Source organism: Oculina patagonica, chromosome 7 (assembly GCF_052425735.1).
Source record: "Oculina patagonica isolate OP01 chromosome 7, crgOcupat, whole genome shotgun sequence".
In the NCBI taxonomy this organism is placed as follows: domain Eukaryota; kingdom Metazoa; phylum Cnidaria; class Anthozoa; order Scleractinia; family Oculinidae; genus Oculina; species Oculina patagonica.
The window spans coordinates 13,963,858-13,989,256 of NC_135764.1; the positions used below are offsets into that span (position 1 = coordinate 13,963,858).

Below are 25,399 nucleotides of genomic sequence, written 5' to 3' on the forward strand. Positions count from 1 at the left end.
AGCTGCAAGAACGGACTCCATACGGACACGCACGATTAGTTTCAATTAAAAACAGCCAATCAGCGACACGTGTTCCCACGCATAATTAAAAGTTCTTTCTCAAGTCACGATTATTCAACACTTGAACAGGACGTAATAATTTTCCAGTTAAGACATTTGTAAGCTTTTTGTGAAAATAAATCTTCGTTTTCAGTTCAGTTAAGCACTTGTGTTTTCGTCTTGCTTAAAAAGCAAGACGTCTTTGAGAAAAAATATTTCGACGGCGACTCGCGTTTATTTACACAATGCGACCAAATATTTATTTTGTTTTAAAAAATAGAAAACTTTACCTCGTATTTTGTATTTAAGTCATTCGAATTTTGACCAATTTTTTCTTTACAGTGCAAACAAAAACCTTCAAAAATAAAAGATGTACATGGATAAATGTAAATCAAGTTACGCGGCCTTTGCCATACACTGAAATCGAATTTCATGCTTTTACGACTCTCAGAGATCTTAAAGTGCCTATGAAGTAAAAATTAATTAATGCTTATTTGAAAGACCTTTACAAATAAAGAAGAATGGCGTTTACCGTTTTGAAATATCTTCTTTCGTTTTGGAGATATTTACGTTTTTGTGTTATGCAAATGAGGAAAGTGATGACGTCATAAATTGTTCCACTAAAAGATAGATCACAAAATCAAGGATATCTCTGAAAATATAAAGGTGATATTTCTGAAACTTGGCATCAGTAGTGACCTTCCTTAAAGGTGCAAGATGGCTCATACTATGATGTAACCATGGCAACACTCTTGGTTCCAGGCTCTTTCTGTCATAAACCAAATATCTCCATTTGCAACCCTTTAAAGTGGGACAGAGGGTCCAGCTTGGAACACACATAATGCCCTATTACCCTAACTCTCCTCATTAGCTTGTTGGGAGTGGATCATCTTTGATTAAGCAAAAACGGGGGATATCAGTATTAATTAATATAGGTATTTGCAGCAAAACTGTTGCCATGGCAACGACACGACAGGTGTCATTTTGTGTCTTTTGTGGTGTACATTAATTGTGCCAAGTTTGAAAAACACAGCTCAAATATTCCAAGAGATATTATTGATTCAATGCTTCATCTTTTTGTGGAACAATTAATGACGTCATCACTTTCCTCATTTGCATAATATAAAAACGTAAATATCTCTAAAACGAAAAAAGATATTGCAAAAAGGAAAACGCCATTCTTTTTTATTTTGAAAAGCCTTTAAAATAAACAGCAATTATTGTTTACTTCATAGGCACTTTAAGTTCTTCTTACAGCTAGAAAAATCATAAAATAGTTACATTGATATGGAAGTGATGATTCGCGAAATTTGTACATCATGATAAACAGTCTTCGCTCCTGTGTATGGTAGCTCGATAACAATTGCCTAGTTTCCAGCGTTCAAAAGGTCATCATTATATTGACGTGAGCATTTACACCCGTTTTTAGGAAAATCTGTCACTAAGTGCTTACAGTACAATGGAGTAACAGTCACTATTTCAAGTGCTTTTATTGCAAAATCTGTTTCAAGAGTCATCATCAAAATGGTGAAAAATCTGAAAGAAAACGATGTGAAGTTCTTCAACCCTTGTTGTAATGAACATGCTTTTTGTAAATCGTCACGCAATCTTGTCCAAATGTTTAATCGTTTCTGCTTTTACGGACAATACGGAAGAAGTAACATCAACTCCTGTTCATACTTTAAATTTTGTGAAGCATATAACATTTATGACTATTTCGTTTTCATCCATAATCATCCACGATGCCCCTAGCTTGCTATAAGCATTTTAAATTAAACTCCCGAACACAAACCTCTAACCAATTTTAACCGGCTTACGAAAACCGCGCAATCTGTATCACTATACCATACGGCATTAGACTCATGTCACCCTTGGTGACCTATTTTTTAAGTTTGTAATTAACTTAGAGCTGTTGTAACTATGATGCAATGAAACACGAAATGAAGTACTGTATATATCTTATCTTCGAGTATCTTATCTTACTGTGAATCGTTTAATACTCTTCAAAAGAGGAAGAAATCTGATTAGAAGAAGGCTTAGTTCTTTTCAAGATGTCATGATTTAAAACCAGGGAGCGGGCGGAAGCTGGGGGGCGAGGGTATGGGGGTTGCCCCAGATACAGCGGGATTTCTCCCCCACTGTATTCAGTAATTCGTCTTCTTCGTAACCGTTGGAAAGGAGAGGTCGCATGGCGACCCAAATGACAAAAACAAAAAAGAAAAGCGCGGGAAAACATGTAACCGATGCCAATGGCGGGGAAACATGCAATCGGCAACAAGCGCGGGTAAACACGAAACCGTATCAAGCACGGGAAAAATATGCAACCCGTGCCAAAGGCAGGAAAACATGCTACCGGTAGCTAGCGCAGGAAATTAAAGGTACGTAACCGTTACCAAGCGCGGGAAAGCATGTAACCAGCGTCAAGCGAGGGAAAACATGAAACCAGCGCCAAGCGCGGGAAAACATGTAACCGGTGCCAAGCACAGGAAAGCATGTAACCAGTATCAAGCGCGGGAAGGCCCTGGAAAGCATGTAAACGGTCCCAAGCGCGGGAAACATGTAACAGGTGCCAATGGCGGGAAAACATGCAATCGGTTCCAAGCGCGAGGAAACACGAGACAGGCTGTTACGAGTGTGAACTACAACAACACAACGACATAGTAGAAACACAATAACGGTATAAACATAAAAGAACAAAAAAAACAACAACTATTATTTTCCTTATGTCGCTTCTGTGAGCCAGGCTTTATTGATAACCCAACCAATTTCTCAGCGGCAATATACACACAAAGCGTTATGTAATGTCAGTTCGATCTTGGCCAAATCCCTGCCCGTTTTATAGCCACTGAAAAATTTGTGTCACAATCGTTTAGCCGGGGCTTTATTATCTCGTCCAGTCGTGACAATTCTTATCTATCTGCGTTTGTTTTTGCAAAGTTTCTAACTAGAATTATGTTGAGTTTCCATTAAAACTAGAATCGTCTACTTCACAAAAGTACCACCTTGCCACCCCTTGAACGTAAAAGTTTCGGCGTATAATATTTTCCATCCAATATCATACTTGATTTTAAAAACCTATATGACGTTCTAGACAACACTTTACAATTATTAAGCCACTGATATATTATGCAAAATAACCTAACACCGATAATCTAGGAAAAATTGAAAATAATACACACATTGAACACACAATAAAAAATGTCAGTAAGTTCCAACATTCTGAGTTGCAGCACATTTTAACATTAAATACAGCTTTCTTGAAGTCCACCCTAAATTAACTGCCGGTATATTACTAGGATCGAAATGCAGTTTCACAGTACGCCCTGCCTTGAGCGGGCTTCTGCCTCATGATTTTCTTCATGGAGTGTCCTTTTCATCTAGCCTTGGATGTTTCCGTTACGATTCATGCCAATGTTTATATTTTCCGTGAGTCAAGTGTAGATGTCGCGTTGATCCAGAACGTATTTACTGCAGAACAAGTCCAACCTAAGGACGGAATAATAACAATGTTATAACCATGTAATTTTTCTCTTTGGTGACACAAGTATTTTTGAGGTGAGAAAGCTCTGGAAGAACAAGGTCTAAAATAATATTCATGAAAAGTTTGTTGCAATGCAGAGCCCGGCTGTTTATTTGTTGCAAGATGCGTTGCCTGTTTTCACGGATGACATATTGAACTTTTCATCAAATGGTTTAGTTCAGGCAAGACCATTGTTTCGATCTCCATATAACCGCTTGAAAGACTTATTTTCTTTTCTTTGCTAGCCGCGGTCATTGTCACGATTTTCACGTTCGCTTTCTGCTCGCTTTCTGTTCGCTTCCGGTGCAAACTCCACGGAAATGCCTATCGGAGCCAAATAGGGCTCATCGAACAATGGCTTTTTTAACAGGCCAATCAGGGCACGTCCTCAAATCCTGGTACACAGAAGGGGGCTCAGAACAAAGATTTCGGCGCTGATTCGCAGACGGACTTAGCCAAGGGTTTAGATTCGTCTGCGGCGCAGGCTACTATACTAAGAGTTATCTCGTTTTTCCTTTGATCGAAGGGCAAGAAGCGAAAAAATAAAAATAAAAAACTTGAGAGAAAAAATGGCCTCGTGAAATAAATTGTGTGACACACTGTACGTGTTCATTTTAGTTGCAAGTTTCATGAAAAGTAGACATGGCCTTTCATCCCTGCATCGTCTAAAAGCTTATTCCAACGGATGTAATTTTATCGACCACCGAAATGGCTGAGAATGGCTACTATTGAAATAAACCCTCATTTTTCTCAGAGTCAGTCGTGTGGAAAACACGCGAGCACGCGGGAAAATCCCTTCGCGTGAGGGAACGGGACACGCGTGGGCGAGATGACGTGTTTTCGCGTGTTTTTCCACTCGACAGACCATGGGGAAAGAAAAAGGGACTACTCGCGTAGCCTTGGGTTTTCAGCCAGGAAATTAAGCTTACAGTCGAATACTACCTCCAGTATTGATTGACATACTGTCAATAAGGTTCGTTTTAGCGCCAAGGGAGGCTTCCATGCATCTTCCAATATATCATTGCCCAGAGTAACGAGAGTTCGGATTTTAGTTGAGAGCGATTTGTTTTTTAAGTTTAGAGTTAATTCATTTCCAGTAGGGCAGATCAGCCAGGTTCATGGTTTGTAATTTGGGCACTTCAAAGATTTCAAGATTTAAAAAAAAAAATGAAATACGCGCCCGTCCCAATAAAATTGCGGCTTATCGAAACAACGGAATAGGGCGCATTATGGAATAGGGCACACTTATTACTCAAACACCTTAACATGGAAGGCGTTTTATTGAGAGGAGCGCTAATTGGAAAGAGAGCACTAAATCAAATTATTATAACAGTACATAGCCACTACGTTCATTTTTCTCACCTTTAGCTAACTGATAATTATAATACTAACCTACATTGCTGGTGTGTAGCGCCATTTTTGTACCTTCTCAAAGAAGAACTGCTATCATGTACAGTAGACTATGGTGTTAATTAACGTACCTTTTCAGGCGTCATGAACGGACACTTCCAGTTGTACAGATAATACTGCAGGTTTCCATCACCGATGCCGAATTTCAGCTTCTCTAAGAATTCTTTATTTTCCATTAGATCCAGCGCATTGAACACATCAAAACCACGCTGCAAGTCAAAACACAGCCCCGCATTAAAAGTATTGCTCAAAGTCTTCATCTGGAATGAATGGTTATACACTGGGGTTTCATCCACTAGCTTGAAACTACCATCTGCAGCATAGAGCAGTTTTCAATTGAGTGTCGTAAAACCAAAACCAAAGTAATCACTCTAACCAGTCACAAAGAACACAGACAATCCAGTAAACCAATCAAAACTTGAGGCAGATACATGTAACCGGCACAAATCGCGGGAAAACGTGCGCAAGCGAGTCACGATTGGTTTTGGTATGACTTCTGATTGGATGAGAAAGAGGCGCGAGAGTTTTAAACCCGTCACTGAGCGCAGTAATGCAAAAGCAATGCAAACGTAAATAACTTTCGACACTCAAGTGAAAACCGCTCTAACAAACAGTATCGAATAAAGGTTCCAGTCAACAGCTTTCATTCAAATGGTCACACACTTGGGCTTCATCTACAGTCTTAAAGTTTCTTGCTGCCGCGTGCTTGATAGATTTTAATCCATTCTTTTTTTTTTTTTTGGGGGGGGGGGGTTAGTTTTCAAGCCCATTGATGGTCGTGTAAATTTTCATTGAGGGCAGTGAAAAAATGCAATCAGATCAAAGTTTGCGTGTTATATCCATCAAAGTTTGACTCTGCGAGTGAAAAGTAATCAAACCATTAATTTTGGGCTTCTCACGAACTACTGTAGTTACATTCTTGTGCCTGTAAAAATTTAGTAACAACACAATAGGCAAATGTAAAGTCAAGAGTAAAGGCAAAGTCCATTTTAATTGTAGAGTTTGGTTGAGGTGGTTTCTGTTAGCAGAAAGTGACTAGGCAGGAGTGTTATTTACTAATCCCCCCCCCCCCTCGACCCCCGGATAGGATGTGAGCCCACCCTGCACAGTTGTCTACAATTCTGCTTTTTTTTTATTTTGCCACACAAACAAAAAATATAATTATGAAAAAATTAAAAAATACAAAATCAATATACAAGATAATAATTAATATACAGGACTACAATATAGTATAAGATTAGAAACAAAATGGCGGGGGAACCTAATAAAAAACCACGGGGCTTGTAAGCTTAGGTTCCCTCACAAGAAAAACAGATGACTAGTTCAGGTACTGAAGTAATGACAAGACTTAATAGAAGACGGAGTTAATAGTTTTCTTTTAAAAGATGCCAGTGATGAAGAGCCCGAAATTTCAGGTGGAAGTGAAAACAACTGTGAAGTGAAAGTGAAAGGAAGTGAAAACAACTGTGAGAAGAGAGGCAATGGGAGTGCATTGTCATTCGCCCAAGTGGTCAAGTCGATAACCATGCAAAACGACCATAGCCAGGGCTAGAACCTCGACCTGTCGATCCAGAGTCTACAGTTTCCTAGCCCCTGGGCTGCCACGCCTCTGGCAGGCTCACAACAAACAAGATTGTCACATTTATTTACCTGTTTTGCTAGAATCAAGGCATCCTGCATGAGGTCAATAAGTGGAGTCTTTTGACAGACATTGTAGAATGAGTAAGCTGCCTTCAGCTGCTTGTGTACTGGGTGGTGCATCACTGTTGATGGTAATGTGTAGAAGCTGATCATGTCGGTGACTTGACCTTCCTCGTCCTGTGGACACAAGATGCTCAATAAAACAATCTGTGTGTATGTTTTCAGATTTCTCATGGCTTTGATAGTACCTTATTGTAGGAAACTAACGATACATATCATTAACGCAAATTTCAAAAATTCGCCTTTGTTTTATTTATTTAAACACGTTGATTACATGCATCTAAACAGAACTTTTCGTAAATTCGAGTTAATTTTATTACGTGTAAATCTTGTTTGCGTTGTTAAAATGCTTTGTTATATTCCTAGATTGGCTCAAATATGCTAAACATTTTACAACAACTTTATTACTGCTTATTTGAGACAGTGTTACACTTGAAAAAGAATTCTAAAAACAAGAAAAAGACCACAGGAGTGTAGTGTTATCTGTATGCTAAATGCTACAACAAGCGACCTTGAAACAAAACATACCGTATTTTCTCGATTAAACGCCCCCGGCATTTATTTCAAACTTGGCCCGATAGGGCCGACGTTTATTTAATTCCAGGAGTTTTTTCAGGCCCTATGTTTCTAAGAAATGATTTTTATTCATTATTTTTGAAAGCTTTTTTATTATTTTTCGGGGCCCGGCGTTTAATCGAGAAAATACGGTAGTTTACATGTACCTTGATGACAAAAGAGTCCACAATGCCTTCCCGTGGTGTGAACCAGTGTTGGAATTCTTCCTATAATGAAAAAAAAGTCTCGGTCAAAGTAAAGGTAAAAAAGGTACCTGTAGGTAAAGTATGTGTTGAGTCTAGTCGCCCATCAGGCCAGAGCTTATCTCGGTTTCAGTAGCATGAAGCGACTAGGATATTTCTACTCCCCCGGCTGGAATGCTAGTCCACTGTAGGGTTACCCCCCAGCATTGATGTCACCGGTACCCATTTAATAAACACCTGAGTAGAGAAAGGCACTGCGAGAGTAAGGTGTCTTACCCAAGAACACAATGCAATGACCCCGGCCAGGACTTGAACCAGGAATACTTGACCTGGAGTCCACCGCAATAACCATTAGGCCACCGCACCTCCCTCCAGTTAAGGTAGACTATGATCATGATAAAAAGGATCAGTGGGTAAATAAAGACGGGAAAGATATAAAAACCACGCCAGGAAAAGAGAACCTTTCTTTTATCACTGCTGGAAAAATTATGGAGAATTTGAATGCTGACCAGAAATCAGAGCTTGCAGATTCCTTACCTCAGTGAACTCTGGCGCCAAGCTGAACTTCCTCAAATACTATTAAGCATATAAAAAGAAAGAAAACAAAACAAAATGGTCAACAACTGTGACACAAGTTCTCTTCATGTTCATCAGCAAATTAATAGTTGTTACCATAGTTACAAAGATAACATGCAACTTTCATCAGTAAGATGACAGATGGATTCCACTCGCTGAAGTGCTCTTCATTGACGCTGTAATTACCCCAACTTAAGAAGGAAGGATTTAGAAATATACACTCACACTCATCCTCTTCACTCCTATTGGTGGAGTATAACCTTGCTACATTTAGAAATATACCGGTACATCATAGTAAATCTCTTCAGTATCTCTTCAGATACTATGATTTTGAAGGCTGTTGTGCTTCTTTATTGTAGTGTAGTTTGGCCTAAAGTAGCTTTAACACAATAAATATTAGTATTACCTCTGTTGTCTTTTGGAAGGCAGAAGACATATCCTCAGTTGTAAGAGGAAAAATGTGTTGAGTCTTTGTCTCCTGTAAAGTACAGAAATCAGATAAGTGAATGAAACAATAATTCAACTGTCAACACTCTTAAGCGGGCTTCACACGACAAACTAAAGTTGGCAAACTCGTGTTGGTAAGCTCAAGTCAGTGTGTGTGAACGACACAACAACAGTTGGCAAACAAGTTGGCCAACTGTTGGTGAGAATAAAGACAGGTTCTACTTGTTTCCAACAGTTGGCCAACTTGTTTGCCGTTGTTGCATCGTTCACACACACCAACCTGAGTTTGCCAACATGAGTTGGGCAATAGTTTGTCGTGTGAAGGCCGCTTTAGTCACTTAGCAGTAACTTTCATTTTGAGAAAGACGTTAATCAATCAGTGAGTTCAGCAAAAAGAAGTTTGAGTTCTTAGTAAATGAAGCACTCCAAAACTAGAAAGTTCTGATGACCACATTTCCATCTTAGCTAAAGCCTACAATCTCTAACAATTCCTTCACAGTTATAGTTAAAATTATACTGAAATTTGTCAGTGTCGTGCGCAACACTGTTCAAGGGTCTCAGGGCTAGAAAAAAGTGCTGTCCGGTCATTTGAGACAAGTAGATTTTTCTGCTGGGCAATACCCGATTCCCTCTATAGCGCGCGCCTGCAGGGAATCACGGTAGTTGTATTCATCAAACCCTGCGCGAGACTCGGCAACTTGCATCGTTGCTGAGCCTCGCGCAGGGTTTGATGAATACAACTACCGTGATTCCCTGCAGGCGCGCGCTATAGAGGGAATCGGGTATTGCAAGTACATGCATGCAACTTCTTGTTCATGTTGCCTGATGGACGAGGGCCCATGCAAATCATCCGCCGACTAAATCATAACAAAAGTTAACTAAGACAAGCATGCAATTTCCCTGAGTACCGTATTTTCTCGATTAAACGCCGGGCCCCGAATAAACGCCGGGTCCCCAAGGTAGAGTGGTAAGTAAGCCTTTTAGACATTTATTTGAGGTGTAATATGCTTTAGGTATGATGGCAAGATACATTCATGTCACAAATAATGATTTAAAACCCTTGTTTAATAAAAATTTTGCTCAAATAAACTCCACCATTCAAATAGACGCCGGATCCATGGAGCCAAGTTTGAAATAAACGCCGGGGGCGTTTAATTGAGAAAATACAGTAAGCAAACTTTGAGAGCTGCATGTCTGAAGTGCAAGCTTTTTTCAAGCCCTGTTAAGGAAGCTGCAAAATGGTACGAATTGATCGCAACAGATGGCTTAAAATTAGAATTTTTCTTTTGTCATCCAGACAGAACAACCAGGTGGAAAAGAATAGTGTTTTAGTTTTGAACATGTGTTGCTTGTGAATGAATGTCTTACATCAGGCAATCTGTAGAGTTTCACAGTCCTCTGCATTGTCATGTTCCGGCTGAGATGAGAAAACTTGACGTCAACAAGTTTCTTGGGGTTAAGAGATCTGTGCCAATACCTAAGAAGTCAAAAGAAGACAGAACTAACTTTGCACAGCCACCTTAAACCCAATATAATAAATATAGCACACTGCTAGACTGTGACACCTAACATTTTTGCGCCTGCTTATGAAGCCATGAAGTCTTTAACAAACACTGACACAGCCGCTTCAATATGTATCACATGACATACACATAACTTTATACAGCACAAATGTCCAATATTAATTTTGTATCTAGGGGATATTTTTGGATGTAAATTTACATTTCAAAAGTCTTTGGATTTCTATACTGGATGAGATACTGTGTCTGAAAAGTTTGTGGGCACATCCAAGTACATTACTGTGGAAGTTTCTTTAAACATAGCAATATGACTACAGCCGTGAAACCAACATTACAGGTCTTTGAGTTTTCTCCAATAATGAAAAAGAAAAATTAAACAAGCTTTGCTTAGAACTGGATTTCAAAAGCTATATCTTTCTTTAAAAGCCATAACTAAACATAAGCTCATGGGCTTATACTTGTAAGGGCTTACTTTCAGAAGGATTGTTGCATCTAAGATTTTTTTTTCTTTAGGGGGGGGGGGTATTTTTTTTTCCTTGGTGCACAACCTTTCATATGGAGATGTGTTTGATTTACAAGACAATGGACATGCAAGTAGAACCTATTTTCTTATGAATAGCTGTGCACCAGGACTTGTTTTGAACCATGGAAAAATCCTTTTGTGCAGCATGCAACTTAGTACCTCAAAGGTTATGCTGCAGTAGCACTTACCGACAACAAGCCACCGGTTTGGGTAGCACCACACCAGCAGTATAAACAGCCTGGAAAATTCCCTCCAAGTTCACCCTCCTTGTGATTTCTCTTATCAATACTGGGGCTACCCGTTTGGATCGGAGTTTCTTGTGAACACACAAGAAGTTAATTTCAACCATCATGACAGTCCTTGAAGGGGCAAAAAGGTAAACAATTTCTCAACATATTAAAGAAATCCACTACAAAACTACACTCTTTAACAAGTTCCAATACAAAATGTTTTCCAATATCTGTAGTTGAACTTTCAACAGCTTTTATCTTCAATCAACAAATTTCCAAAAAAAGCCCATTAAATAAAAAAAAAAACTCTTTAATCTAAAAAGCTGCATGCCTTATAACTCAATTATTAAAAGCATGTGCATAGCATAGGCCACATGCTTTACATGAGATATGTTGCACTTCAAGTGACCAATTATAAGTCGTACAGTGTGATCCTCCAGGTGAGAGTAGTTCTATAAAACCTATTGATACTTCTGGGTTCAAACCATTTTACTACAGGGCTGTCATTAAGGGCCGTAACCCGTAACACCTGTTACAGCTGAGTTTATCCAATGTAACGGGTGAAACTGTTGATTGGAATCATGTAACACATGCATACAGATTGAACTAAATGCTACAGGTGATAACTTCAATGTTATGGTTGCTTATTAAAAACTTAATGACAGCCCTGTACTATATTGACCAATTTATACTTAAGTAGCATGTGTAATTTCTTGAACATACGGTATTTATTTGAATAAGCCCCCACCTCAAATAAGCGCCCACCCTGTAGATAGGAAAAGTTAATAAGCGCCCAGCCTCCAATAAGCACCCACCCCACCCCACTAAAATGAGGGCACAAGAGGAATTGTGATTATTGTTGAAGTTGAGATTAAAATTGACTAAGTACTACCAAAAAGACTATCCCGAAGACAGAGTTTTTTTTAGTTCTTTTACTGAAACTTTCAATGAACATTAAAATTCAGCTTTTGTACACCTTCATGTTAAGGTATAATTGTTTTCTTACAAAATAAACGTACTACTTGCCAAAAATGGTGAAAATTTAATAAGCACCCAGCCTCGAATTAGCCCCTACCTCGAATAAGCGCCCACCTTCAAGGTCCAAAAATTAAATAAGTGCCCAGGGCGCTTACTCAAATAAATACGGTATTATACAAATTTAGAACAGGTTGGTAGAGTCAGGCAATGTTCTGAAATGGTACAGAGATATACATGTGTATACCTGCCAACTTTCACGCCTGCGAGTTGAAAACTTCGATCTCACGCCAACTCACGCTTACGAACCAATTCCTCACGCCTGGCCGAAAAATGTGAGTTATTACAACCACAAACAACACACTTTCCAAAAAAATGTAAACTCAAACCAATATGAGAAACAAAAACTCCATGTAAAATGAGGAAATGGCGATACTTTCCCCAAAATCTTAGAGTTTTGACAAAAAAAAGCATTGGGAACGACGTCGTGTTTAACAAAACACATCCACGCACTGGGATCGGGATATGTTCGGAACGTCTTCGGAATACTTCGGACGTCGTCGGAAAGCTTTGGACATTGCCGTATCGTCTTTGGAAATCCTGGCACTCTCAGGATAAAAATCTCACGCCTTGGACCCAGAAAAAGTTGGCAGGTATACATGTATTCTATAACTTTTTCACTGAACTACAGTAACTTTGCTTGTAATTTTACACTAATTTTATCTACTTACTGATCATAGACCCTGATGTGTGCTGGTATGGCACTGATAAAACCAACAAGCTTTTTGTTACTTGCCACACGGACACCACAGTGCCATTGCATCTTCCAGCCTGGGGGCTTTAGAGCCCTGGAATATGCAAAAATTTATGCAATTAAATAATTATGTTATTTGTTTTATAATTTACAATTTTATGTATTTGGCATAATGTGAGATACATGTAGTACCATCCTTCCAGTACACTCTGCTGTTAAGAAGGTAAACTGGACTAAAACTCCAAAAATAAATAAAAAAAAGTTATAATTTCAATGATTACATACTAGATTGTAATACTCAATCTCAAGAGATAAGTGCTCCTTTCTGGTTATGTGTGACATAATCCCAAAGTTGGTTGCTTAAGGGCAACTTTTTAGATCAAAGTTTATTGCAGGATGCCAAGATGCACTGAAGGCGATTTTTCAGGCTAAGCCTTTGTGTTGTCTCTTTGTATAGTCAACAGAGTGAATAAATTTACATTTATTTATTAATCTTTAAATACATGTGGGAGGCCCGGTGGCCTAATGGTTAGCGTGTTCAGCTCCGAGTCAACGGCCCGGGTTCAAGAAATGCCCGGGGTGCTGCATTGTGTTGATCTTGGGCAAGAAACTTTACTCTCACAGTGCCTCTCTCCACCCAGGTGTATAAATGGGTACCGATGAACTAACTGCTGGGGGGTAACCCTGCGATGGACTAGCATCCCATCCAGGAGGGAGTACTCCTAGACGCTTAAAGCTAGGGAAACCAGGATAAGTTCTAGCTGTAAGGGCCACTTAGGCTCGGACACAGACTTTTTGTATACTCAACAGAGTGAATTTGCATTTATTTATAACCTTTAAGTGGACAAACTGAGACATTCAGCACTCACCACAAAAGAAAATCAGGTGAATAATCAAATCTAAACATATTGTCATCATCCTCCACATAATTTTCATTCAGTAAGGTATAAAGCTCCTTCAACTGCAACAAAGAAATAATAATTATAATAAATTAAATTATTTGTAATAAAAAAACAACCAAGTAAATTAGGGAAGGACAATGTGGTTAAAAAGAAAAAAAAAGGCCAGATCTTGTGTGTCTGTGGTTGGCAAGTCTTTTGCAGTCTGCATGGATGTGCAGATCTTGGCTTTGGGTAGATATCCTGAAGTAGAGATGAGGTACATTAAACAATAAACATGCCTTCAAATATGTTTCAAATCCTGAGACACTACTGACTCATTAACACTGTTTTTTAGACTTTTTATCTGTCTGAGTGTAGTGACATTTATCAATAAAGACTTATTAAAAATTATATCACAACACTTATAGATGCATACCACTTTCTCATCACTGATGTCCAAGGTATCCCACACAAACCCCTGGGGGAGAGTGTAAGGCTCGCTCCTTAGCTCTCCGATGGGTTTATCTTCCTCTATGCATCCGCACTCACTGATATCTTCATCTAATGTGACACAAAAAGAAGATCTTTTTTTAATATTTTCATAATAAAGTGTGATAGGGTAGCTATCTTTTAGCATACATTTCCTAGGTCACATTTACATTTCCTAGGTCACATTGTACACTTATTATGCTAGTAGTTATCTTTCAGACACAAAACAATTTTCTTTTCAGGATAACATTTTCCTTGGGATACAATTCCCTTTCAGATACGGTTTTCTTTGCGATATATTTTCCACTGGGAGGCACTTCTCCCAGGAATGCAATATCCTCCTTAGAATACATTAATTCCCTTGGGATACAAGAAGAATGCATATCTATGACAACCAGGAAACATGCTCAAAAATTGAAAATGAAAACACATTGTAATGTAAATTAAGTTTTCAGTGTGGTTTCTAGTTTAATTTAGCAGCATGAACTCATCCTGTAGTTAATTTCTAGCAGTTTTAATGGTAAACAGTTAAATACAACTGTACGGCAATTGGTCCCTCGGGCCATTTTGCATAAATAGTTAACAGAAGGGGATGATTTCAAAGCTCTTTGTTCAATATTTTGTTGTTTGATTTTTGGCTTTGACAGTGCACAAACACAACAGGGGCATACTGCTTACAACAGAAATGTTTCGGGTATAAATATTATTCATAATTCATGCACAGTTTATAAGTGCAAATCAATAGATTGAGCACAGTTGTGGACCTTCCAATATAATTCTTTGCATCTCTGTTTTATCTTTTTAAGTTTGCTAGGCTTCAACAACCATTCTCCTCTATTTACCCATGTTCTTTGACACAGAAGTGTAAACACTTGTCAAAACTTGAATGAAACTTGGCAACTTGCTCAAGCAAATTTCAATTGAGTAAGCTTGCAAGTAACTGGGAAAAAGTACATCTGGTTTGACTGTTATTGCTAAAAATAAGCTTTACACTGTACAATCTTCCTGTTTACGTTTCTAAGGCCTATGTAGTTCATTAAAATCGTAGCTGTATGGCGATTCACAATTTGTTCTTTTTAGTATATTTGTTTACGTTTCTGCTCGACATTTGTTCATCTACCTGTTTGTAAAGTTAATCAACAAAATTATCCTACTTGTAAATAATAAAAACATGTTTATATGTTTATACTGAACTATAACACTTATGAAAAAAATGTAAAGACAATTACATGATTTGTTGGGCAGCTACATTTACGAGTAAGATAACTTTTAAGACTAAAACATTTAAAACTGCAAAACAGGAAAAAACAAAACAGAAAGAAGAACCAACATGCCGCATCGTCCGAAAAAAAAAAAGCTTTTTTTATGAATTGATCAGTGTTTTTCTTCTCATTTCCAAATAATCATGTGCGCAAAGGCGTATCAATAAAACAACAAATCAAATGTAATTAATCGGAATCCAGCTGCATGCAAGTTGAAACAAAACCTTACAGTACCCACCTAGTTTGGGAACCGGTTGAGTATCCCAGAATTCATATTTCTTCTTCAAAGCCTCCTCCGTCGTTTTGGGGGCTTTCACTTCCCCGGCTCGCAAAAGTTCAAAGCTCTTCTGTAAATTCTGTAGCTGCCGTAAGCTCTGCAAGTTCACACCCGGTGACGATAAAGATTCCGGTGAAGTTTCACTTCCCGCGTCACCCTTTCCTTTTTTCTTTTTCTTCTTCTTCTTAGAGCTTCCAGATGCCTGTTGAGGGCCTCCTTTTGCAGGCTCCTCTTCGATTTCGCCATTTATTTCGCGATCTGCGACATCCTTGTCGCTGATTTGCTCTCGAAGAGACTCAATTTGTTCTGCCGACTCGTCCGTTCCAATGCCGTCCGCCATCTTGAAAAGGAAGAATGCATGACACATGTGTCGGACTTAGTCTTCGCTCGAACATTTCCTTCCCATCATGCTCAATAGCGTGGTTCATGTCACGTGAGTGTCACAAGACGAGTCTTGTTCTGCAGATTTTTTGCAAGAACTTCACACGAAGCTGAGGCGAAGATGAAAGGGCTTTTTGTGTTCTTGTTTGTGGTTTGCTCCCTTGCAGCATTCACTCAAGCTTCCTTCCACTTCATGCGTCTTGTAAAATAGACTGGTAAGCAAACCAGAAAAACCGACTTTCAGAGAAATTAAATTAGGAGGTTACGTAATAATTTATATGCATGCCACCTTCATGAATAATAGGTCACGCGAACGTGTGAAATTATGGCATAGACTAGTCCTCGGTGTAAATGCACTTTTTTACATGCAGGTAAACTGCAAGCATTGCACTGCATGCATTGCACTGCATGCATGTGAGTTTGTATATATAAATTTCAATCTAAACCACACCAAGAAGGATATATCGATAAGGGGTGGGGTACAGGGGTCCCACAAAAGCAGGATAAGGGAGAGCAGGAAGGGGTTCTCCCCAAGGTGGTGGGAACTGGGAGAATAAGTGACAGTTTTTGCAACATTGCACACTATTTTGAATAGAAGTTGCACAAAAAAGAAGAAGCCTCCTAGAAAGGGGTGGGAACAACTTTGACCCCTGCTTCCCAGTGGGGTGCAGCGGTTATTCTAGTTTCAGTTTCAATAATATGATAAGTTTTCAGGGAGCGGTTTATGGGCCCACCACCCAACCCCCAACCTGGAGGACAAGGGGCTGTTCTTCCTCTACCCTTTGACCAATCTGCCATGGTTAGACCTGAAAATGACCTGAAATGGAACAAGTCACTGCCGGCACAGCTCTCTGGGTCATTGAGACACACAAGCTTCACCACCACGGTAAGATGTCAGCCCTAGGTGATGAGAAAGGGGTGGGAGCCTGGAGTAAAAGGTATAGGAAGCATCAGACCAGAAGACCACAGGCTCAGTGAATGCACTATTGAACGTGTATCAAAATCCCGGGGGGGGGGGGGGGGTACTCCATATAACGGCCTATATGGGGAGGCTCCGCCCGAGGGGTACCTTTTTCAGGCTTCAGGTATATAAAAGGGTAGCGATTTCACAAGTTTAGGTATATGAAAGGGTATGAAATCCGTCATTTAGGCTTCTTAAAAGGCCTGTAATTAAAATATTTCGAACAGACCCACTTTATGGCTGTATTATTTTAATTTATTTAGTGCTGCATGAAAATGACAAGAAACGTCCTGTTCTAAGGCTATGTCACGTCTTTTAGGTATATGAAAGGGGTACCTTTTTTCAGTAAAAGGTATACGAAGGGGTACAATTCTGTCAAGGTATATAAAAGGGTAAGGGGTAAGAGCTTGGGGCAGAGCCTCCCCGTATAAAACTTTTTTGAGTGCCCCCCCCCCCCCGGGTCAAAATCATCTGAATATTTCTTAATAGTATCGCTATATTTTGATATTTTCGCAATATTGTGGTATTGAAATAAATTTCAGAATATTTTAAAATATTAAGATGTTGGCCCATCCTTATTAATAACTTACTTTAAAAGTACCATAATTATATATATAAAACTCGTGATCTCTTTGTCTTTTAGGATTTGGGCAGTAAACTGCACTTTTGTAAAAACAACTATAGTGAGTCAAATTTACAAGTGGAACTCAACTGACAACTGCCCAGATGGTCATGGTGAAAAATGTTTGTACAAGGTATGTCACTTTGCAGAGGATTAATTGGCTTACATTATTCCTTTAACTTCTAAGTTATGACGTGCAGGCCTAGTGGTTAGAATGACCCTTGTTCAATCACTGTCTGGGGTATTGCATTATTTTCTTGGGCAAGACACTTTACTCTTATAATGCCTCTCTCCACCCAGGTGTATCAATGGGAACTAGCGCATTTACTGCTGGGGGTAACCCTAAAATACTCCTAGATACTTTGTGTTATGGAAACTGGGATAAGCTCAGGCCTAATGGGCCACTAGGCTTGAATGCAGACTTTACCCTTTACCCCTATACCCCTTTGGCATCAAATTTGTATTGGTTAGCTGGAAAGATCTACAATTTAAAAGGTTTAGTATAAAATCTAATTTCAGGCTATTTGTATCTTGATTGTCCAACCCTATAACTTTCAACGTGCATTTATATAAACATGCAACATGCATAAACAGGAATTAATCACTCACTAAGAGACACAATAAGCTAAAGGACTCCCTAAAAAGAAAAGGATAAACTTAAGCAATATCATTAAAGTTCATATTTTTCTTTACAGCTGAAAGAAGTAACTGAAGATCAGATTTTGGCAACCCACACCACACCAGAGCACCACTATGTCGATGACCTCACATTTACATTTGCCAAAAATGGAAGTGAGATTTGTAACGTGAAGGTATGGAAATCATGCACTACATCTCACATTGATCACCATGTAGCTAAAAAAAGTGCGGTCTGGTCATCTGTGCCAAACTGTTGATTTTCTGATGGGCAAGTGACATTTCTTGCTCACTTGCCTGATGGGAAAAGGGCATAAAGGCAAGTTGTATGCCAGCTAAATTGTACCATCCAAATATGCATTTTTAATATGCATTTTTATTGTTAACATAAAAACAGTACTTTAAAGGAGGGGGTAAATTTATTATTTTTTTTCAGGGCTATTCAACTTCTGAAGTGTGGTATGCTGTTCTGGACTATGGCACAAACTACTGTAATCTTCACAACTTGATTACGGGTATGAGACTAACAAACCCACAGCATGAGTACTCCAGAAAACAAAGTCAATTATAATGTAAACAATACTCAAACCACTGCACAATAGCTACTATAACCAGTAATAGTTCCCCCAAATTATAGTACCAAGATATAGTTATTATACCCACTCATGTAAACAGACAGATCAGGGGGTCTTGAAGGGTGGGTGGGTCATAAAATCTATTTTACAGCCCAAATTTTGCCCAAATACCATTTCTCAGCTATATTGTTTTCCCGATTTTCCAAATTGCAGTCCGGTAATTCTCAGTCCCATTTCCTTTTCATTTCCCCCTAATCCCAGTTCCATGTAACCCCTTCGGGCCCCTCAGACCAGATCAGCTAGACCAGTAATATTTGGCAATTGTAGGGGAGGAGGGAAAGGAAAATTATGTAGCCTATGATCGACTTTGTGTAAGACCTCATGTAATATCCTGTCCAGGAAGGATCTCCTTGTAGCAGAATGCTTGGTGAAGTGGAGCTTGACAAGTGTTATTTACTTGCTAACAGCCATGTTTTCTTATTTAAAATGACTGAATACTTATAATAACGAAATGATATTTTTGTTCCCAGGCTCTGGACTTGACAAGCTTCCAAAATTCAAAGAAACTACAGATAACAGCATCTGCACTCAGTACACCTCGGCTAATTGTGACAAGTACTAACAGAAGAATGAAAATGTTGCAGTCAAGTTATTCAACACTATAAACATATATATACACTAATACAAAAATCACATCGAGACCTAATTTGCCTTGTGGTTTCTGATGATTAAGATCTAATTTTTTGTCTAATAGGCTAAACAAACAAGACAGATCAAAAAATTAATCCCCAAATTACGGCCAACAAGCATGAACTTCTTCAAACACCGTACCGATATACATTGATTTTGATTCGCTCATTTCAAACGGCATGTTGAAAGATGGATGTAGAAAGATAGCTATGCACCTAACACTGAAAGCGGGTGTAATAGTTAACATAGCCTAAATTTAACCACTTTCTTGAAAACTATCTTTCCGTCTTGTTTTCAACTAGCACCCTTTCTCTGATTACTGTTTTCTTAAGCTTGTAAATCGGCCAAAACCTCTTAAAAGTTTCCGTTTGCAGAGTCCTTGTAGACCTTGTAGTTACATCGAACCAGACCTTTTGTTTATGTCCAGTAGCTCCTTAATCTTTGTAGACTAAGCCATCAAACACGGACAAAATCGCGACATTTAATACACTAAATTTGCTCCAAGTTTTCTTGCAATTGCAAAAGAGTAATACTAGCCAAATTGGGCTACCGAATTTTTGCGAAATTAAGTACCGGTAAGAATAAGGTAAAAAAAAAACGGAGGAAAATGGAATTTGAATTAAAAATCTGTGACTTCTTTCCAGGCTTTCTGCAACCTTTACAAAGCCAGTCTAGGAATTTAATCAGTAAATAAGAATCAAAGAGCCAACATGAGCCTAAGTTCAGTCTGCATAATAGAGTAATATAATTATTCATAGTTTTGCCAAAAAGTACTAAAAAAAATGTTTGGCAGTAATAATACACTTCTGGTATATTAAAAATAATATATATAATTAATTAAATATATGTGCAGTGTCTTTTCTTCATATTTCTGCATACTTGCAGTTGCACTCATTGTATTAGAAAAAAAAAAACATTAAATCAACAACAGTGTCAGAAATTTAGTACCAAGTGACTTTTTTATTCGCCTGACAAGGGTCTCCTGACAGTAATTATTTTACAGTATCAAAAAACGCACACATATGTTCAACCACTCAGTTCCTATTTACACTGGATACCTAAATATATTTTACATTGCGGTGCACAAATTCTTTCACAGATGACAAGTCTTATGATGGCAGCTGATGTTGATGCTATGGATCAACAGATTGTGACTAATCTATGTTTGTAATAAAGTATGAAGTCCTTTGAGTTGAAATAGCAGTCATGTATTGACAGATAAGCACTGTCTAGTTTTTAGAACATATAAACTTGTCCGTAAATTTATCCACTTCCTAGAAGAAAACAGAGAAATTTATTTTAGACAAATGAAACAGAAGGTGTAAGGCTACTTAACCCTAATTCACTGAAGTTTAGGATTTCCTAGTCCCTGTGCCCAGTAGTCCCTGTAACAATCTATTAAGTCCCTTTGTGTTGACTACATTTTTTGTCAAAAAATATTAAATAAATAAAATAAAGTGCGCAGACCAAAAATATTAATTTGGTCCCAGTACAAACTCAAACTTGTTTGAATTGAAGGGACTAGACCCAGGGACTTGTCCCTTGACATGTGCCCACCTAATTAAGTTAAAAGTTTGACATCCCGTTGCAATTGTTTTGTAAATTTTCTTGGCCAACAGACTGTGTGTCACAATAGAGCAGTTTTGTTAAGACATACCTCGCGACCAGGCAGACATTTTCCAAATGCCTGTAAGAGAAGGTTTTCTTTTGTAACAGCAGTTTTGTAATCCGTTGGTGAGAGCTTTCCATCATGATCAATGTCCTAAAAAGAAACAACAAGAATTTAGTGTCGGTTGACATCATCTGCTTGACATACTGATTTTAATGGCATTGATTTTGATGACAAGGGCACACAAATGCACAGTCAAACAAGAGAGAAAATAACTGAATGAACACTTGTCTACTCATATTGACTCTCATCTTATTTGGTCTTACTGTACAATACATTAATATATGGATCAAATTTCATTTTTGTTCTGCCTTATGAGTATTACCTCAGGTTAATTGAGAAGTTGAAATTTGATGACAGGAGACAAAGGTCTAATGAGAGCAATTGAGGGGTCAATTGAAATTACCTTGGCTAGAACATGTTTTGAGACAATCAGAAAAATTATTGAAAGATATTATAAGTATAAATTTTTTTTATAACATACCATTTTCTTTATGACTATGTCGACAAGTTCTTTCACGTTTTCCTCTGCATCTTCCTCTGTAGATGACTACAAAGAGAGAACAGATTTCAGAGCTATGTCTCAGTTATCTTTTATCGGTTGAAAGTGTCGACCAAGTTCACAATGTGTGGTTCAAGAAAATGTCCATACCCCTCCCACTGAGGTTCTTTTTGGTCAGCTGTACAATCCACCCCACCACACCCCTCTGGAAACTTTCCGTTTCCCGGGGGGCCCCTTCATACTTTCCTTTAGAAACTTTGTTTTGCTTTTGAACCCCTTCCCCCTCCTCCCCCACAGAATTTCCAATGATCTTTCTCTGCATGGGTATATACTGTAGCTATTTACTAGAACTGCACAAGAGCAGAAATCAGCAAGCTCCAGTAGCTAAAGGTCAAGTCAGTGTTCGAGCCTAGTGGCCCATCAGGCCAGAGCTGATCCTGGTTTCGGTAGCATGAAGTGACTAAGAGTATTTCTTCTCCCCCTGGATGGAAGCTAGTCCCTTGATTGCAGGGTTAGCCCCAGCATTAAATGTACTGATACCTATTCATGCACCTGAGTAAAGAGAGGCACACTGCTCGAGTTATTGTTTTGCCCAAAAGCACAACACATTGCCTTGGCCATGACTTGAACCCAGAACGCAATGATCCAGAATCCAGCGCACTAACCATTAGGCCACCGTGCCTCCCATAGCAAGCTCCAGTTATCATTTCTATGCTTGCAGTAACTGCCTGCACTGTATGTATTTACATGATCCAATGATACTGATTATGAATTTACCTTGACCATACAGTCCTTCAGCATGTGATGAATTTCTTCTCTCAGTATGTATCCATTGCCATTGAGATCATAAACGTTAAAACAAACTATGAAAAAAAAAAATAAAAAAATGGTCACTCGATCTCATTCACTAGTCAGAAAATACTATAATAATTATATTTTACCATTTTAAACTGCTTACGCATACTCTACAACTGGCATTGGTGAAACATGTTATTAATAATGATCGCAAAGAAGTAATTGTTTCAAGATGGAAACTTATTAAAATAAGGAACCATGTACAACTGACAAAACAATTCTACTTGGAAATTAGATTGCAGGCCATGAACAGAGCGTCCTGGGCCTGGGTAAAACAACAAAATTCCTTACTAATAATAAAAGGGAAGCCTCAAGCCAAGTATTTCATACTGGCCCAGAGCTAATTATCCTGGTTTCGATAGTATTAAGCAGCTAGAAATATTTCTACTCCCCCCTGGATGGGATGCAAGAACATCACAGGGTACCCCCATCAGCATTATTTCGTCGGTACCCATTTTATGCACCTGGGTGGAGAAAGGCACTTTGAGAATTAAGTGTCTTGCCCAAGAGCAAAACACATACAGCAACCCCGGCCAAGACTCAAACTCAAGACTGTTTGCTCCGGAGTCCAGCATGCTTACCATAAGGCCACCGTGCCTCCCAAAAATAATTTACTGAAGATTGTTCAATAATAAAATTAATAAAATCATTATATTTACACTGTACACATACAGTGTAATTAAGTCATTATTTAAATGTTTGATTACTTACAATCCATTTTTTCTTTATTTGTTCCCCTAAGAAACTTTGAAAAGCCACAAACCCATTCCTTCATATTAATATTGCTATCATTATCTTCATCAAAAACTTTGAACACTGGAAACAAAAAAGATTGTTTGAATTAGTACTGTAAGTTATTAATATCTACTTACACTATACAACGCATGAGGGGGGGGGGGGGGGGGATCGGCCACACACTAAGAAAACCAGGCACTGACACCACCAAGCAGGCCTTAAAGTGGATTCAGCAGGGGAAAAGAAAGGTGGGAAGACCTGCTAAGACCTGGAGAAGATCAACTGAGGAGGAGTTAAAGAAAGCTAACATCACATCAGCTGGAATGCAGCAGAGAAGGCGGCAGCAAATAGAGTTTGGGGGTGGCGAAGCATTGTTTGACACCCTTTGCTCCACCAGGAGCCTAACATTGAAGGAATAAGTCACTATACAACCCATACTGTAAATGGTCTAATAAATGCCCCCCGGGGGGGGGGGGTTAAATAGATAGTAGGTGTTCATTAGAGAGGCGTTAATTTCACTTTAACAACAAGAACAAAACGAAGACACGCAGTTTGGTCGTGGAGTGTAGAAAACAGAGTTTGTGAGTAGGAGACTAATCTTATCTGCACTAATGCAAAGCCTAGAGATGTTGATATCACTGTCTTCATCATGATAGGGGTCAACCATGTTAGCATCGTTGGCCTCTTTGATGTCCGAGTCAAGCAAGAAACTAAATAAATTGCATGATTTTACTTTATGGAGCGTTTTCTTGGTTTTTGAGGTGATTCTTGGAGGGGGGCGTCTATTAGACACAGGGTGTATATTAGAGGGGGGCATCTAAATTATATAAACATTACACTTCATTTGAGGTGAGGGTTTATAAGTCGACAATTTAAGGTAAATGTATGTGTACACGTTCATGCACATGTACCCTCATCTTTTACTGAATAAAGTGGAAAAGTTCAACTACTCACCTCTGTCCATAAGAATGTCTTCTGTCAGTCCAAAATTGTTATATAATATGTCTCTAAATGTATTCCTGTCAATCTTCTCATTCTTGGCATTTTCTTCAAACATTTTTAACAAGCTCATCACCTCACTTTTAGTGACTGGAATTTAAAAAAACACCTGGATCAGTTTTTGCAGAAACCCAAATGAGAGGTGTTGATTGAGTACACACTGAGTTTGACACAAAATTTTTATTCCTTCTTTTCATAAGAAGTCTGTACTGTGTTGAGGATGCCTCCCAGGGTTAAAAATGTATCAAAGAAGCCATCAGATATGTTACCAGACCAGCAAGGGTCAGTCTCGTGCAAAATGGTAACACCCTAGTCAGACAGAAACTAACATTAATCTGCAGTACTTAGGCTTAGCACTAATTCGAGAAATAGCATGTTTTTAATTTGGAATGCGCAGTTGCAGAAGGTCATGGAAGGTCATTGGAAATTCCAAGGGCGGAGGGGGGGGAGGGAAAAAAGGGGGCCACATAAATATTTATCCACACATATTAGGGAGGTGTAAGGGAGTGAGTGCATTAGAGAAGGATCAGCAAAAAATGTGCTCCATAAAAGAGGAGGGTCAGGAGAATTTGAACATACATTTAGCCCCCCTCCACTTGCACAAGCCCCCCCCCCCCCCCCCCCCTCTTAATAATGATCGCTTCTGGCTAAATATGACGTTCTGCAGCCAGTCTGGGCTGCAGCAACATAAAAACCGAACTGGATTCACATTAGCAATGGGAAGCTTCGTTACGTATTTACTTGTAATTGCTGTTGAGGGTTCTACAAGATCAACTGTACTGCTACTGTAAGCACTTGTACAGAAGGAAGAGAAATCGATCGTTATTTATATGCCTCGAAGAAAGATGATCTAGATCAATAAGATCGATGGCCAGCATGTACTGTCGGCTGCCATGTTGAGGTTCTCGAACACATCATCACAATATTCGCAAGTTACCTCGTGCTTTCGAAAGTTCTAACTGATCGACTTCAAAATGAACTAATTTAAAAGAACACCTTTCAACCATCGAGGCAATAATTTATTAAATTTGAAGTGGCTGCTATAAACATTCTGAACAACCTTGATATAAAATGAGCTCGATCGTCGATGGATCGGAGTTGTTTCAAAAATGGCGCGAGCAATAGAAGTCAACGAAGTGCCCTGGAAAAAAAAACTCAAAAGACGACTGCATGGTCGTATTACTTACAGTGTGTCTCTTTGAACAATTCCTCAGCTTTCTTTTCTAGATTTCTTCTGGCTGTGATGCTTGCCATGTCTTTAGAAACGATATTTTTTCCACGCCAATCTTCTAAACTCTTTATTATTGAAGATGGCCAAAGTGGTTGCTATGTAATTGTGACGTAACATAGAGTCCAGACCCCACGCAGTTGCCAAACTATAACCCAGTTCCTAATTATTTTTCAGTCGCGCG

At 38.8% G+C, this 25,399-nt stretch overlaps 3 protein-coding genes across 3 annotated transcripts; 1 reads left to right on the forward strand and 2 right to left on the reverse strand.

Moving 5' to 3' along the window:
- Positions 1-2,751: 2,751 nt before the first annotated feature.
- On the reverse strand, positions 2,752-15,721 carry LOC144661749 (glycylpeptide N-tetradecanoyltransferase 2-like). The gene is made up of 12 exons (XM_078522580.1): positions 15,324-15,721; positions 13,771-13,895; positions 13,323-13,414; positions 12,431-12,547; positions 10,683-10,853; positions 9,820-9,928; positions 8,411-8,482; positions 7,966-8,004; positions 7,393-7,452; positions 6,620-6,787; positions 5,041-5,178; positions 2,752-3,525 (listed from the first exon to the last, which is right to left on the reverse strand). The coding sequence occupies exons 1-12, from the start codon at positions 15,700-15,702 to the stop codon at positions 3,505-3,507; spliced, it is 1,491 nt and encodes a 496-aa protein (XP_078378706.1). The 5' UTR covers positions 15,703-15,721; the 3' UTR covers positions 2,752-3,504.
- On the forward strand, positions 15,717-20,418 carry LOC144659225 (uncharacterized). The gene is made up of 6 exons (XM_078519657.1): positions 15,717-15,795; positions 15,859-15,958; positions 17,348-17,459; positions 18,022-18,138; positions 18,399-18,477; positions 19,068-20,418. Exons 1-6 carry the CDS (start codon positions 15,717-15,719, stop codon positions 19,157-19,159), a joined length of 579 nt encoding a protein of 192 aa, XP_078375783.1. The 3' UTR covers positions 19,160-20,418.
- On the reverse strand, positions 20,168-25,310 carry LOC144659585 (calaxin-like). Its single transcript, XM_078520053.1, has 7 exons — positions 25,175-25,310; positions 23,943-24,077; positions 22,965-23,069; positions 22,176-22,261; positions 21,381-21,446; positions 20,885-20,989; positions 20,168-20,501 (listed from the first exon to the last, which is right to left on the reverse strand). The coding sequence occupies exons 1-7, from the start codon at positions 25,239-25,241 to the stop codon at positions 20,457-20,459; spliced, it is 609 nt and encodes a 202-aa protein (XP_078376179.1). The 5' UTR covers positions 25,242-25,310; the 3' UTR covers positions 20,168-20,456.
- Between the last annotated feature and the right edge of the window lie 89 nt (positions 25,311-25,399).